This window comes from Hyposmocoma kahamanoa, unplaced genomic scaffold, assembly GCF_003589595.1.
Source record: "Hyposmocoma kahamanoa isolate Upper Pololo Valley unplaced genomic scaffold, ASM358959v1 116, whole genome shotgun sequence".
Classification (NCBI taxonomy): domain Eukaryota; kingdom Metazoa; phylum Arthropoda; class Insecta; order Lepidoptera; family Cosmopterigidae; genus Hyposmocoma; species Hyposmocoma kahamanoa.
The window spans coordinates 2,711,202-2,726,776 of NW_020653391.1; the positions used below are offsets into that span (position 1 = coordinate 2,711,202).

Sequence of the window (15,575 nt, forward strand, 5' to 3'; positions counted from 1 at the left end):
CGAGCCATTCCATTAAGCCATACCATAATTGGCGTCGTGTAAATGAGACAATAAATTATGGTGAGTCTCCAGACCAGACATAAAGACAATCCACTAAATTAGAACGATTTCTAATTTTGCGGGTCAATACCTTCCCCACCACACGTGTATTGAATTGACTCATGTAATGGCCTTGTGATAACGTGCATCATGAGACACTCCACTTGTTTGTCTTGCCGTTAGTAAAGAATCTTAAGAATCTTAAGTGGACGTTGCGAATTTTGCACTCTTCACTATACTGAATTAATGGCTTGGGTTTGTAGAATGAGTCGTCAATTGGAGTCAAATGAGTTGTAAATGGGCCATTACGGTAAAGAAAAGGTATGTAATTGCAATATTTCTTTAATTGGATTTATGCATTATTGAAACAAAGATCAAATAACAAAGAAAAACGCCTTCGATCTGGCTGGACACGAACCAGCGTCTGTTGCCACACCGGGGCTACCGCTCTTACTAGTCGGGCTATAGACCGATTCAGCGGATCTTGCGAATTTCTCTATGCGTTTGTTGCAGACCTTTGTATTGAGTTTAAAAGGCTTTATTTTACGTATGGAATTGTAATTACATTTTTTTATCTTTCCGGGATTTTATTAGTAATAAGTAGAGGTGCTGGTGAAATTACAGGCACGTGGGACTTGTCAACTTGTGTCTTAGGGTGACGAGCGCGGTGGCGGTGCCCCGAAGATCTTTGAGATTTAAAGTTCACTGCAACTGTTATAGATAGGCCTGTCGCTTACCACCTGCCACACGACTTGTTCGTCGCGTCAATTGGTATTATAAAAAAAATAGAAAGGATGTAGGTATTAACCACTCTATGTGTATCACTCGAAGTTTAGGTACATATACTCTGCCTTTAACGATCTCAGATTGTTAGTTATCTTTGGTAACCTATATTTATATTGCACCTGTTAGATTAATTTCTTTTCTCGAACATCACTAGCTATTGTAAAATATATTATATTGTAGATTGAAATTTTTCCCCAGCATCTTAGATGTAATTTTCTGTAGTAAGTAGTTTATATTTTTTTACTTGTATTTTTACGATATAGTGAGCCAATTCGTGTGGCACAACCTTTTTATTAAAACATCAAAGAAGGAAATATCGAAGGGCGGTTAAGGTAAGGGAGGATAAAAGGGGAGGTAAATATGGTGTCGCAAAAGAAGTTTTCAGGAAACAAATTATTACACTGCCGTCAAGTGACTGGTTAATTCACAGGTTAGCGTTCTGTACCTAATTTCGGTGGTGTTTTTTATTATTTCAATATATTAGAATATTTTCATGAATAAATAAATATTAATATTTGAGTTTAGTATCCTGAAATATTATTTATTATTTCACTATAATATTTTAGAATACATAAATAATAAAAATTGCGGCCGCAATTAAAAGGTAGAAAAAACTGACCTGAAAATTACCCGATGTCAAAATTATATTGAGTTAGTCATCAATTTCCTACAGTGTGTGTACTATTGTGAGTTTATAAAAGCTCATTCTATACAATGTAATTATAGTATATAATTGAACGTTATTTGTGGCGAAAAACACACTGTAATCTGTGTTAATATGAGCATGACTACGTTCCAGTTTTGAAGGATAAGAGCGCTGGTGAAATTACAGGCACTTGGGACTTGTGATATCGTCCGTCCATGATGTATGGATGGAATAAAAGGTACAAAAAATAGATTTTTGTTTCTTGTACAAACTAGTTGTCATTTTTGTTATTTAAGGACGAGGTAAAGACGAGGTTCTTGTCGGTGGAGTAATTACAGACACATGGAACTTGTCACCTTATGTTTCAGGGTGACGGGCGCATTGACAGTGCACCTCGATCTTTGTGATTTGTGTTCTGAGTGGCACTGCAATTGTTATAGAAAGGCGTGTCACTTACCAGTAGGCGTACGACTTGCTCGTCCCGTCCCTGGGTATCATAAAAAAAGTAAACTACATGGCTAGTATTTTTTCATGGAGTTAATTTTACTACACTTCCTCCCCACAAAATTAATAAAATAAGTAACACAAACCGTATAAGTTTCACACACTTAGTAAGTAAGTTTGTGTTATTAACCAAATACTTACATTTTATTGTTAAATATCTGTGTGTAACTCAGCAACGGAGTTCTATGGAGTAAAATTTAAATAAAAAAAATGCACCCACCTGAGCAAAAAGAACAATTAAAATACAATAAAAAATGTAAAATATTAAAGATTTCAACACGCCTCTTAGTTTTCATTGCTTTTAAAATCTGTTATTTGAGATTATTTAAAATTTTGCAAGCGACCCGAATTCGTTGCATGCAAGAGTATATATTATATCTATTGAAATTAAAAAATACTAATATTCACCACAACTGAAACGCCGGGATAATGGGTGTGTTTTGTTTTCATTTTTTTATAAAAAAATACGTGTTCATTTTACTTCCATTTCAAGTAGTGGAAAATGATAATGAAGTCGACAATAGAGCATGCACATACACCTAAATAATGCCTATTCACTTTTGCCTTGAAAAGGCCAAAGTTATTCCGTTCCGAATTCCAAGTTCATGGTATGGAAAGGGGAAGGCTGAATTAAGTCGTGTAATTTCCTAGCACAGTCTCCGTGATATATCCTGTACAATACCGATAAACAGGCAACATTACGGCTGTGTTCAAGGCTCTGTAGCTTAAACCTCTGGCCACGTTTTGCAACTGAATTCAAGGTAGCCAGGTCGTGTTTAGCAGAACCATCCCATAGGTGGCAGCAGAACTCCGTACACGACCGGTGTAAAAATACTTATTAAATAAAATAGTTTATATTCTGAAACTGTCACCGTACATCTTCAAGTATAATGACGTCACGAGCCTATAATAATTGTTCAGAAAAAAAAACTACAAACATTCCTTCCAAATTACTCGCAACTATATTTCTATTTATATCCAAAACGGGAAAAAAATACCTAACATTTACAATGGAAATAACTCTTTTTCAATAACCCTGTTAAGGCGAATAAGGGACAAAGGTCGACAAAGAACTTTTGATATATCACGAGCCCCTTCAAATGGACAGTAACGGTCATATCAGATTTCTCGAATATTCTCGCAAAATTGAATACGTGTGAGAATCGACATAAGAGAACCGAAAGATTGGCTGATCTGGAAACAATGTTTAGACTATGATTTACTTGACGTTGATTTGACTCCCATGGCCTAAAGATTAATTTAAAATTTTTAAATAGTAGACCACTCATAATAAAGCGTGAAATACACAAAGAGCGGATGTGAGACGGGCGCACGAGCCCGCGCTCCTTGTTTTTATGAAGGATATTTTGCAGTTGGCCGCTGATGGCCTTGACTGCGCCACCGGATTAAAGGGCGAGCTGAAGGCTCATAACCCGTAAATAATCTAAGTGGCGGGCCCAAGTGGGCACGGCCCTTGGCTCAGGTCTCTACTGGACACTTCCGCCGGAAGGGCGTGCTATAGGGGAGAATCTACCAGTGTACGTGCTGAGATAAGGGGCTCTACGACCTCGCCGGCGAGGACGGTTGGTGCGTGATGAGATGGACTGATTAACGATCTGGTTGGTCTTCAAAGTGGCGAGATTGATAGGATCGTCAGGGTCGTTGAGGACTTCCCTTGGCCAACGGGTCCTACGTACGTGATGGTATCGGCGCGGGGGCGCGTGGAGCGTTCGCGATAGGTCGTTGCGAAGGAGGCGCTGGCTGTGGTTTTGCCTTGGCGGGCCGTGGCGGTGATGGGGTTAGCCTGCTTCGGAGCGGCGGGTGCAAGGGCGTTGGCGCGAGGGATTACCCACGGCGATTGTGGCGATAGTCCCTATGAGAGCAGGGCTGATGGTCGGGAAGTCGCGGATGGACATAAGGGGCTGCGGTTGTGCCCTAGCCTGCTGATGGGTCGCAGTGCGCGCCGCCACCTTGTGGTTAGGGCAGGGGGCCTTAGCACAGCCGCGATAGTTCGCGGTTTGGGACTCCCCGCACAGAACACAGCGAGGAGGCTCGGTGCACTGGGACCTATCTTTAGGCCTAGGGCAAGCTGAGGTCGTGTGGTTGTCTGCGCATTTTACGCAGCGGGGTTGCGAAGCGGCAATTACGGGCCGCGTGACCGTACAGTTGACAGTTGTGGCACTGCCCGGGCATGCCACGTTTTCGCGGAGGCTCAACGGTTAAGCCGTTAAGTTAAGTTAAGTTAAGTAGGCAGCAGGTAGTCAGATCGAAGACCTTCTTACCTTCGGGTGTAAGGGGGAGGACGGCGAGCATCACGTCGTATGGTTCGCGGGAACAGCTTTTGTACATTCGGTGAACCTCATGTACGGGGAGGTTTTTAGATTTGAGGTCCGCGGTGATGACCTCTGTGTCTAGCTCCTTCGGGAGCCCGCGGATGACAACGCGGAGTACGCGTTCCTCGGGGAGCGCGTAAGTTTAGTAATCTACACTCATATCATTAAACAGTCGGGTGAGGTGGCGGTGGTCCGACGATAATTGGACCTTAACGTTGATGCCAAGCTCGGACGCCTTGGCTTTGGGGAAATTTAATTTAAGTTGGTTACATCGGTTAGATATTTCACTCCAACGGGCCTTTGAGCAGATGACCATTAGCGGCGGGGCTGGTTCAGGGACTTTGGTTGTCGGCGCGGGTGCGGTAGGCTGCTTGGAAGCGCGGGGGGAGAGGAGTCTGTCCTGCGCGGAGGACGGGTGGGAGCTTGCCTCTTGGGCTTTTATTGCCTTAGGGGCAGGGGAGTCTGATTCTTTGGCAGCGCGGCAGCGCTTGCCGTTTTTACCCTTGACTAGGGTGTGGTCACAGGAATCGTCGGAGTCGGTGGTCGGTGCGTCAGATTCTTCAGACGACTGAGGCATAATGTCCATCTCTTGAAATAAAATAAATAAATATAAAACTTACACACAATCTATGAAACTTAGAGTCGGCGTTCTGAAAAGAAACCACGACTAGGTAAGCTGGAAGGGGAGAAACAGAATTAGTAAATGTCGATAAAACAAATACGGAAAGTAAAATAAGTAAAGAAATACTTAGTAACGGAGCACCGGGCCGCCGTTCTGAAAAGAACACGTGCGACCAGGTGAGCGCAGGTAGGCCGCGGCAGCGGCAGGACGGACGAACGAGGCACGACCGGGCGAGCGGAGCAGGTACCTGGAACACAACCGACTGGGATGAGTGATAGTGATCGAGTGACTGCTCGCGCCCGCACTCGGTGTGTTGTCGTTCATATAAATACACGGAATTAGACCCGCCGCGCTCCCGACACACGCCCGACCCGAGCCCGCTCTCTGTATGTTTTATTTAAATTTTACCATACCTATTAAATTTATAAAAATAGTTTGGTTTTTGTCAGACAATAATGTATTTATATACATACCAGTGGTGTGGCGTGAAAATGTTGCTTGGTAAAGCCAAAGCTTTAACTTTTTGAAAAAACACTAACAAAAATTTCTGTTCCCGCCCCGTTAAAAAGTTGCCCCTTGGTGACATTTAACACAAAACTTATTAGTACACAAGATACTAGTTCACTTCATTCACAGATTAACTTATTCTATACATAAAATAAACATAGCTTTTAAAGTAATTTTACATTTTAAGCTGCCAATCGCGATACGAAAGTTTGTAAACAAACTCATGAATGCTAAGTGTTGCTATTTTAATTACCTACAAATTACCATGACCTTTTACATACATTCGTTACGTAGTCCTATTAGAAAGAAACACCCAATTAAATATAGATACATATGTGGCACTATTTATCGTTAAGATTTGCAAAATAGAAATTAACCACATTTTGTATTAATTTGCTATTATAATAATTTAGTTACATTATTTTAAGAAAGTTTTACATCTGGCAACGATTTTGACATTAAAAACAAACTAAATTATAATTTCTTGGAATAAAGTTTCAATTTAAGTGAACACTATTCGATAATGACATTAATTATTCCGGTTTCTCGGCCGCCATTTCTTTAGATGTTATAGAGCGGATTTTTGCAAATGGGTGCGTTTTGATGGGAGCGCGTAGATTTCATGAATGAAATTACCTCGCGCTATTTGGTTAAGATGCATTGGGACAAGTTAATTTTCAATAAATGTTTTTAAGTGGTGTGGTATGCGCGCTACCCCTGGTAATAGGTACGCGGAAAATTAGGCAGTCCTGTGGGAATCAAGTTATATGGACGCCTCGCCACTGATACATACTTACATATTTGACAAAAAAAATCAATAAATTAATTGGCTAATAACACAAACTTACTTATTAAGTGTATAAACTTATATTGTTTGTGTGACTTAATGAGACCTGTTTGGAACTCCTTAATGGGTGGTGACAGAGTCGACTATTGCATGCTAAGGTAGCGGCAATTGATGTAGTCCAGATTCCGTGTATCATTTGTAGTTTGGTATAAAATTTTTAACTGGAATTTCTATATACAATAGTGTATAATTGCGGTGAGTGAGGTGCTTTCTTAATTATATTTTATTTTTATTTAATTAGAAACTGCTTATTGCGGTGTCTACAGCGACAAATATACTTCACTTCTAGTTCTGCATTATATACAAGGCGAAGCCTGAAAACCAGCAAATTGCTGAGGTTGTTACTTTTTCTTCAACAGCTGTTGTTTTTTTTTTTCATTTATTTTAAGCATCTATTTTAATTTTTTTTATGTGTCGTTGTAGTGTTGAAGAATAAAGTCCTTTTTATTTATTTTAGTTATCACGGTTTTTTGATATTTGTATGCAATGGTTGCTGGAAGGTCCAGCTTGCTAAGCGGTTCAATCTAATTATTATTCTTATTATATGCCGTTATAAATACATGCATTGAAATTCGAACGCGATGTGATATACTCCAGAACACTCACAGGCAGTAAATTTGGGTCACCTGAAAATTATTTAAACAAAGGAAAACTGAGAGGTAAAGCAAATTAGACTAATTAAAAAAGAAAATGTTTTTGCGTTTTTGTAAAGCTTTATGAAAGTAGACTTATTTGAGGCGACAATAATTTATTTACAACGTTACAATTATATTAATTCACAATCTAGCTCCATTATTCCTTTATATTAAATTCACAATTCTAACAATAACCTATCTATCACAATTCTATTTTTAGAAGTAGTAGAGCTCCTTGTGAAAGAGTTCGTCCAGGGAAATACTGCCACCTTACCTATGTCTGCCGCCAAGCAGTAATGTCAGCATTACTGTGATCCGGTTTTGAAGGGCAAGTGTGCTGGTGAAATTACAGGCACATTGGGCTCGTCAACTTATGTCTCAGGATGACGGGCGCAGTGGCAGTGCCCCTCAAATCTTTGCGATTTAAAGCTCTGAGTGGCACTGCAACTGTTATGGACAGGCGTGTAGCTTAGCACTGCCAGAGCTTGTACACGTGTGCTCTATGGACCAACTTTACTGAGATCGTACAGTGCCTTGCGAATCCAATATAAAAACACCTTCAGCACCCCAGTTTCTGCAGTGCATCTGGAATGTCCGCAGATGCTGCTGTGGACGATGTCTATGCTATCGTACTTAAAATGTCCACATCATTAGTACGAACTGACGATGACAGCAGACAGGATGGATGCAGCACTGTTCCGGCGGATCACTGAGTTACATATTTTAAGTTGTTGTAGGTCAGTGAGCCGCCTTGGGGCTGGAATCATCCTGTTTAATGTTAATATAATAATATGTAATATGTCAGCATGTAGAGTGACTGTACCGTACTAACATATTTATAAGTGTGTTGTTACTTACTTACTAACTTGTATGGACTGTATTGTCTGAAAACAAATGATTTTTATTATATTTATTATTAAGATCTCAAATACACATTTTTATTCGTTTTAGGGCAATTGTTAATACACTGGTTTCCAAAACATAACAGAAATATTTATTAAAAGAAACTGAAATAAAATCAAGTAACAATGTTTTTTTTTTAAAAAACGCTTTTCTTGGTAGAAACAATAGTAGTGCACATAGATAAATCAAAATGATAACGAAAAATTTTTTCAAAATTTCGAAGATGCGAAATTTCGGAAATTCAGAATGCATGCCACAACAAATGTTTTTGCAAATAGAAATTAAATTATTGCCGCACTGAGATGGAAATTGATGACAGAAAATATGTACGACAGCCATAACAGCCTTCTAAATGTATATGACTGGTGGAATTTTTAAAAATGGAATTCAATGTTTTGATATAATTATTATTAGATAAGACATCGTATTTTGTTTGTTTCAGACGATGAATTCGGTGAGAAGTCTGTGTCGGTTCTCTTAGATGGGGAGGAGTCCGAGCTGATATTCATTGATCATCCCAGCACGGAGATGTCGGTAAGCAATATAATATTATAGGGAATTCTAATATCAAATTATTTCCGTGGTAACTGTCGAGTTCTTAGGTTTCCGCGATTGTTATACATTGGAAATGAAACTAGATTTTTCGGATCCAACTCGTGTATATTCAGCGAGCTGTATCTGTACCGTGATAGATACAGTAAGCGCATTTGCGCACTCGTCTGATTTGTATCGAGAAATGACGGTAAGAAATGTCACTGGGATCATTTTATCTCTAGGCGTACAAGCGATATTCGTAGTTTCTCGGATTGAAATCGGACTTAGTGCACAAGCATCAGAAGTGGGTCCGAGTTTTCTAGATTCGTATAGTCTCGCATTAACGCGCTAACGAGGTTCTAGTGTGTACGCGTGAAACAGCCTTCATTCGCTAGAATGAGTACCTGGTTTTCGTCGGCTCACTGCGAACGGCAGGCGTTCCGCTCGCGACAAGCTCGCGAACCACGTACACACACTTGTGTTCCATGATTTTTAATATTTAACTGCCACCGTGGCCGAACGATTAGCATGCCGCTCAGAGGCATGTCCATGGCACCCGCGACACAGAGGAAACGCTGTGGGTGTCATGGATACACACATTCAACATAGTGTGTGCGTTAAAAAAAATCACCAGATTTTACTTTCGTGCAAAAATAACTTTATTTAAATAGATCACTCTAAACAGTCACAACTCTGTGTTGTATGATGCAAAACATAGAGCCGTCGGGGATGATACTTGCATATTTGAACTTTACAACCTTACTACCAAATCAGGGCTAAAAAGTGTCAGATAGTAGAATAAAAACTTGAAAGTTTTATTTTTCCTAAATTTATTATATTTTGTAAAAAGTCATGGAAAAAAATTTGTTGTTTATGATGTTAGTAATATAGTCCTGCGAGGTTGTTAGTATTTTACAAATAACTTGAATATTTTTTCAAACAAACCAATGTTTCGGGCAATTTACAGGTTTTGGCAAATCCTTTTGCAAACATGTCCCACAGTTTATCACTAGAGCTTACTTACGGTCGACAATAATATAATGTACGCCATCGATACGACGTGATTATGGGACCGAAACAATACATTTTCGATATTGCCTGTGCCAAAAAAAATAATTATGGATTCATTAATAACAGCTTTATATTTCTTTTCCGAGCCGTGGTGGACTAATGATTTTACCTACTGCCTCTTAAGCAAAGGCCGTGGGTTGGAATCTTCACTTCTGAGTTTTTCGGAATTTATGTGTGAAATTTTAGTTTTAGTCAAATTTATCATGAGCTTTTCGGTGGAGAAAAACATCGCTGTGAAAAAAACTTGTGACGTTTCCAACCTTCATTGAACAAGCGTGGCGGACTATGGCCTTTACCCTCGCCGGAGAAGAGATCAGTACCCGGCAGTGGGGCCTATAAAAGGGTTGATGTTGATGTTATATTAATACTAAGAAATAAATGAATGTATCTGTTCTTCAAAAGGACTTGTTCGTGTCATCAAAATTATTTATCATGGATGATTTTATATTTATACTGTAGATAAATTGTAATTTTTTTTATGAAAAAAAAAATGACCTCAAAATTTGTGGTATTAGATTTACTTATTTGCCAAGTTTTATTGCAATCGGTTATCGGAAAGTGCGCGAAACCGGATTCATCTAGTTTGCCACCCTTAAAACATTTTCTTCAAATTTAAATGCCAGTACCCTCTTTCTAACAAAAAAATATTATAATAAAATATTGAATTAAAAACCTCCTCCTTTCCATGAAGTCGGTTAAAAAATCAAGTAATATCCTGTATAAGTATATACTTAATTTGTCAATTTAGCATTCATGTTGTTTCATCTGACTTAGTTCCATCGTGTAAAGTACAGTAAGTAAAAGTACAATTTAAAGGAATGTAACATACAGAATTTTCCTATTTTTTTATTACTTTATAAATGTCTATACCGCAATCGGCTTTAACAGTATCGCAGTTAAAAAAGTCATATTTTTTTAGGTTTTTTTTACGTTTATTTATTCATAAAAATCATCATATGCCAGTTTACCTCTGCCAAACTGGAAACAGTTTGTTGGCAAGTACGCTCTTACACACCTTACATAATTTTATTACAGCTGCGTGCAGAAATGTTTTAGCTTTTCGGTAAAAAGTTGGAAAATTTATTTCAACAATATCAGTCCGAAGATGGCAATGTCACTTTTGACGATTGATCGGTGGGATATATTTTATTCGTCGAAGCTGACACTTGCCCAAACCTAGTGGCTGTCATGAACAGTCACATTCTTACATGCCACGACTGTTATTTTTAAGTCGTGTAACTGTTGAAACCGGTGCGGGATATCGTTAGTTGTAAAATTTTATTGGAGTACATTTCATGTTTTTAACTTGTTAAACGTGCCTAATTTTTGGTATTGAAATATTTAGACGCTTTATGTAAATAATTTTAATACTTTATAACCTATGTAAAGAGATAATAAAGATTTTTATTATTATATAAAAAAGGCTTTCGAAGATGCTTCAATTTGAAGACGTAGATATTTAGAGTTATTGACATCATCTGGTGCACAGAGCCTTTTAAGAGCTAAGAGGGGGATCCCACATAGGCCCTTTTGAGGGGTTTGCACGACGCAACAACGCACGTATAACGCACAGCGGCGACACGACTTCCGCGTGGCGGCGATGCAACGTCAGCGCGGCGTATACTCGATGTTCGGCCGCGCGCCGTGCGGACACTGTGTCAACGATGTGCGTGCTTTGGTAAGACGCTGTGCGTGCTTTGAAAAGATGCTGACGCTCGAAAGGCGCTAATATGGAGGGTCTCTAAGTTACATCCACAAACATAATGTCTAAATAGACGCCGCAAGTGCACCTAATCGCGTGCCCACTGTAATGTAAAAACGCTTAGTTGCTGCTATGCTTCAAAACGCGCCCGGCCGTCATCGTAATTAAACATAAAAAAAATTAATTAATTGCGGTCTCTCTGTGAATTCGCCGCGTGAAAGTCTGTTTTAACCTGATCCATCTTTTGTGCTTTCGAACTAATTACAGTGAAAAGTGGATAATGGCAAACGACAGACGTTATTATTTCACCTCTTGCTTAAAAAATTGATAACGTAAGGTGAATAGGCCAATTATCTAGTAATTCCTGACTAAACCACCGACGTGGGTATTCGTCTCAATGACTTCTGGAAGGTGCGAACGGAATGCGCCTGTTTGCGAAAGGATCGAGCGAGCCGCACGCATGCATTACGTAGTACGATCTACGTAAGTACGTGTGCTTTACGTTAATTCCCCAACTATGGATAAATATTATTAGTAAACACTAAATAATATCTGCCTGTCTAGATCAGTCCCAATAGGTATAGACTGTCACGTCTGTCCACTGTACTACGGTACTGATACGCTTTGACAAAATTCAACACAAAAACAAAACACTATGAATATTGATAGTGTTTTGTTTGGAACATAGTTTCTATGAATGTTCGTATCTGTGGATTAAAGTCGTTTGTTTAAACCCCATACAAAAGATCTTTAGCAATCACGTAGATAAATATATATGTACTTATATTAACATGCATTTGTGCGCATCCAGCGCACATGCAGCACGTTCGCGGCGCATTTGCCAGATCTGTACGCACTCTAACGTCATTATTCCAACATATACTCCAAAACTAGTCCAAAATAATATCACATTTCGTTGGTTATGTAGCGCGCTCACAACTCTGCCTTATACCAACAACTTTACTCACGAATTCCCAGGATTATTTCAATGATGAACTGAACATATCCTAAATATAACATACAAACACATTTACTATAAGAGCAATTTCACTTTAAGCGGGGCGAATGGGGAATCGCGATCGCAGTGGCTCGTGGTTTATGATAACATTAAAGGAGATGAAGATGTGTTAGCGTCCGGAGAGATATCGCACCTGTATTTATACCCTATCCTATATACCATAATGTCGACAATACCACCGAATGAACGTGAAAAGGAATAACTGCAACTTTATACGAGCGATTAAAAACTTAAAAAATAATATTATTCATTAGCCATTGGATGGTTATATATAATGTATGACCAAATTAGAGATAAGTACACATTATATCTCACATTAAAATGTGAAACACGAAAATATTGATAGTTATAAGAAATTAATAAAATATTCCTTTTAAATTTTTATTCTAGTAAAAATTACTTTGGCTTTTTACCTCAATAGCTCCGAAAGGCTTTCTTTCTTATTGGTTTTTGAAATTCCAACGTGACAATAGACAATTATCTACAGGATGTTAAAAAAAATAATAATAATAATAATAATAATAATAATATACAAATTCTACTACAGTGCCCACATACAAATATAATCTGTTATTGTCTATCAGGTGGAGAATTGTCTATCAACTTACGAGCCTCACGCCTGCGTAGTGGTCTACTCGGTCGTGGCCAGGAGCTCATTCACAAGGGCGGCTGAGATCCTCGCGTACCTATCCCGGGAACAGTTTACTGTCGAGAGAACAGTTGTGTTGGTCGGCAACAAAGCTGATTTGGCACGGGCAAGACAGGTTACTACTAACGGTGAGTATGGAATTTCCGTTGTTTTCGTTGCCAATGAAGAAGGAACTACTGAACTCCACAACGTGCATGAACCAGTATGGCAGATTGAAAACTGTACTCTCTCCTTAGAAAAGCATAAAGACCTTTACAAAGCAATTTGGCGTACTGAAAATTGTACCCTCTCCTTAGATTTACAAAGCAATTTCAAAAATAATGATATTGAAATAAACAAGGTGTTGTTTATGGTGATCATGTCACACTTGTTTCTTTATAACATATTCTAAGCCTATTAAAGGTTATGATTTCAGCAATCATTTTAAGTAATGTTTTTAGTCATTTTATGACTAATTTAAATCAAGTATCTTGAAAATAAAACTTGACGTTCATTGCATTGACTTACAAATAAATGGACGACGGGTCTAATACAAAAACCACGAAAAAAATGTCCCAAATCAAACTATTTAAACGTAGTGACATGTAAAGGAATATGAAAAAGCTAAAACGTTGAATTTAAATTGTAATGTCATCGCAGTACTGTCTAATTTTGCTTGCTTCGCTGTCAGTCGAACAAACGAAGACTAAAGCGTGAATGACGCTCTGTATACGATTTTAACGCCCTATAAGTTCGGACACTTTTTAGCGCGGAACCGACGTCCATATAATTGTAAGTCAATGGTTCATTGTATCAATTTCACATAAAAGCGTGCGATTTTTGTGACTAAGGCAGCATCTACAAAATAACAACTGTTTAGGGGAGAGGTCACAATAGTCAACAACTTTAATTTTTATATATAAGAGCCCTATTCACACGGCGTATTTTATACGCGCCGCAGACGCGCTGTAGTCGAGCGTATGTACCGCGCATTTTGATAAAAGATAGTTTATTTTTGTGTTGTTTGTTAATTTCAGTTAGTTTTTTGAAATGAACCAATTACATGAAATTATACGTGTAAACTCCAGTTGAGCTTATATGCTTCTTAGGAAATGAAACTATTTTTCCGGATTTAAATATTTGTTTATTCAAACAAACCGACGTTCCGGGCCCTTTACAGGTCCTATGGTCACGGTTGACACGGTTTACGTACAAGGGTACAAATTGAGTCAGTTCGCGTTGTTTAGTCCATAGATATTGGCAATTTCACTATCAATTCTCTTGACACACAATTTTTTTATAAATCTATGATAGCAATGACCAGCTTCGTCGGGGATTCATGAACGTTTTTTAAACAGTAATCATTTACTATAGGCATTGTCGCTTCCCCCGAACTCGATTTTAAGTTTCAAATAGAAATAATATTCAAGACTATGACACAAAAACTTTCCACCCACTTACCAAGTGAAGGGACGAACAAGTCGTTTGCTTGGTGATAAGCGACACTTCTGTCAATACTGCCATGAATTAACTAAAACGAGGCTATGTGACAAAATCATTTTTGAGATATCATAAAAACCATAACCCAGTTTTAGAACATTGAAATTGTTTAAAGATATTTTAGCTAAACATCACTAGGGTAAGTTTCGATGTATCCGATACGTAAACTAAGTTTAACTGTTTTGAAATAGAGAATTTTCAGCTTAATCTTGTGCTGTTTGAAACGGATATTTGACCATATGTCACCTAGCGGCGCTTTAATTAGTGGACGGCAGAGTAGCAGTTCCAGTGTCACTCAGACCTTTAAATCCCGAAGATCTGAAGAGCGCTGCCACAATACTCGTCATCCTGAAACATAAATTGACATGTCCCTGTAATTATTAATACAAACATCGAATACTAAGAAAAAATTCCTTCGATCCAACCGGGTTCGAACCGACATCTCCTAGCACACCGTGTCAGGAGTAATTTCACATAATAATTAATTGAATCATCAATTCAATAAAAATTTAAATACAATAAATAGCGACATATCTAGCCAGGGCTGGTAGCTGTAAAGGTATCTAACTGGGTGACGAAATACTTAAGATTTCTCATAGATGGCGCTACGGTTAAATAGTCGTTGAAAAAACCAAATGCAAAGTCACGATAACGCCGTGACTTAGTTAGTATAGCGTCTGGCACGAATCCGCCCGGATCGAAGGATTTTTTTCTGAGTATTCGATCTTTGTATTAATAATTATAACAAATAGTGGAGTAATTTCACTTGAAGAATAATTGAAATTCAATAAAAATTTAAATATGTCCCTATAATTTCTTCAGCACTCTTACCCTTTAAAATGGTGGCGTGATTTAGTTACGGGTAGCCCAAACCAGTCAACCTTGCGGGGAATACAAACGATGCCTTCCTTCGATTTGTGGACTGTATATGAATAAATACGTACGGTTGATTGGAACAAATAAGAGTAGGGAAGCTGGGAGCACAATACCCTTCAAAACCGGAACGCTGTAATGTGATTATTATTGCTGATTATTTTTTGTCATCAGAGGGGAAAGCCCTGGCGACATCGCGAGACTGCAAGTTCATAGAAACATCGTCGGGTATCCAGCACAATGTGGACGAACTACTGGTTGGCATTCTGAAGCAGATCCGGCTGAAGGAGAGTCGTGATAAGAAGTTGTCTAAGAAACAGAAACCTGTCAAGGTTTGTATTCTTCCTAAGCTATTGCTATATATATATATATACTATAAGCCACCTCGCATTTTTGTCGTAAAGGGCTAGAATACAAAAATAGTGTA

The 15,575-nt window shown here is 38.5% G+C and overlaps 1 protein-coding gene across 1 annotated transcript in view; it reads left to right on the forward strand.

Moving 5' to 3' along the window:
* LOC113239771 overlaps window positions 1–15,575 on the forward strand; it is a 255,869-nt gene that overhangs the window by 227,330 nt on the left and 12,964 nt on the right. The window contains exons 6-9 of the mRNA XM_026476882.1: window positions 4,208–4,216; window positions 8,265–8,356; window positions 12,732–12,924; window positions 15,323–15,480. Of these exons, the coding sequence (XP_026332667.1) occupies window positions 4,208–4,216; window positions 8,265–8,356; window positions 12,732–12,924; window positions 15,323–15,480 (452 nt within the window). The remainder of the gene's footprint in view (window positions 1–4,207; window positions 4,217–8,264; window positions 8,357–12,731; window positions 12,925–15,322; window positions 15,481–15,575) is intronic.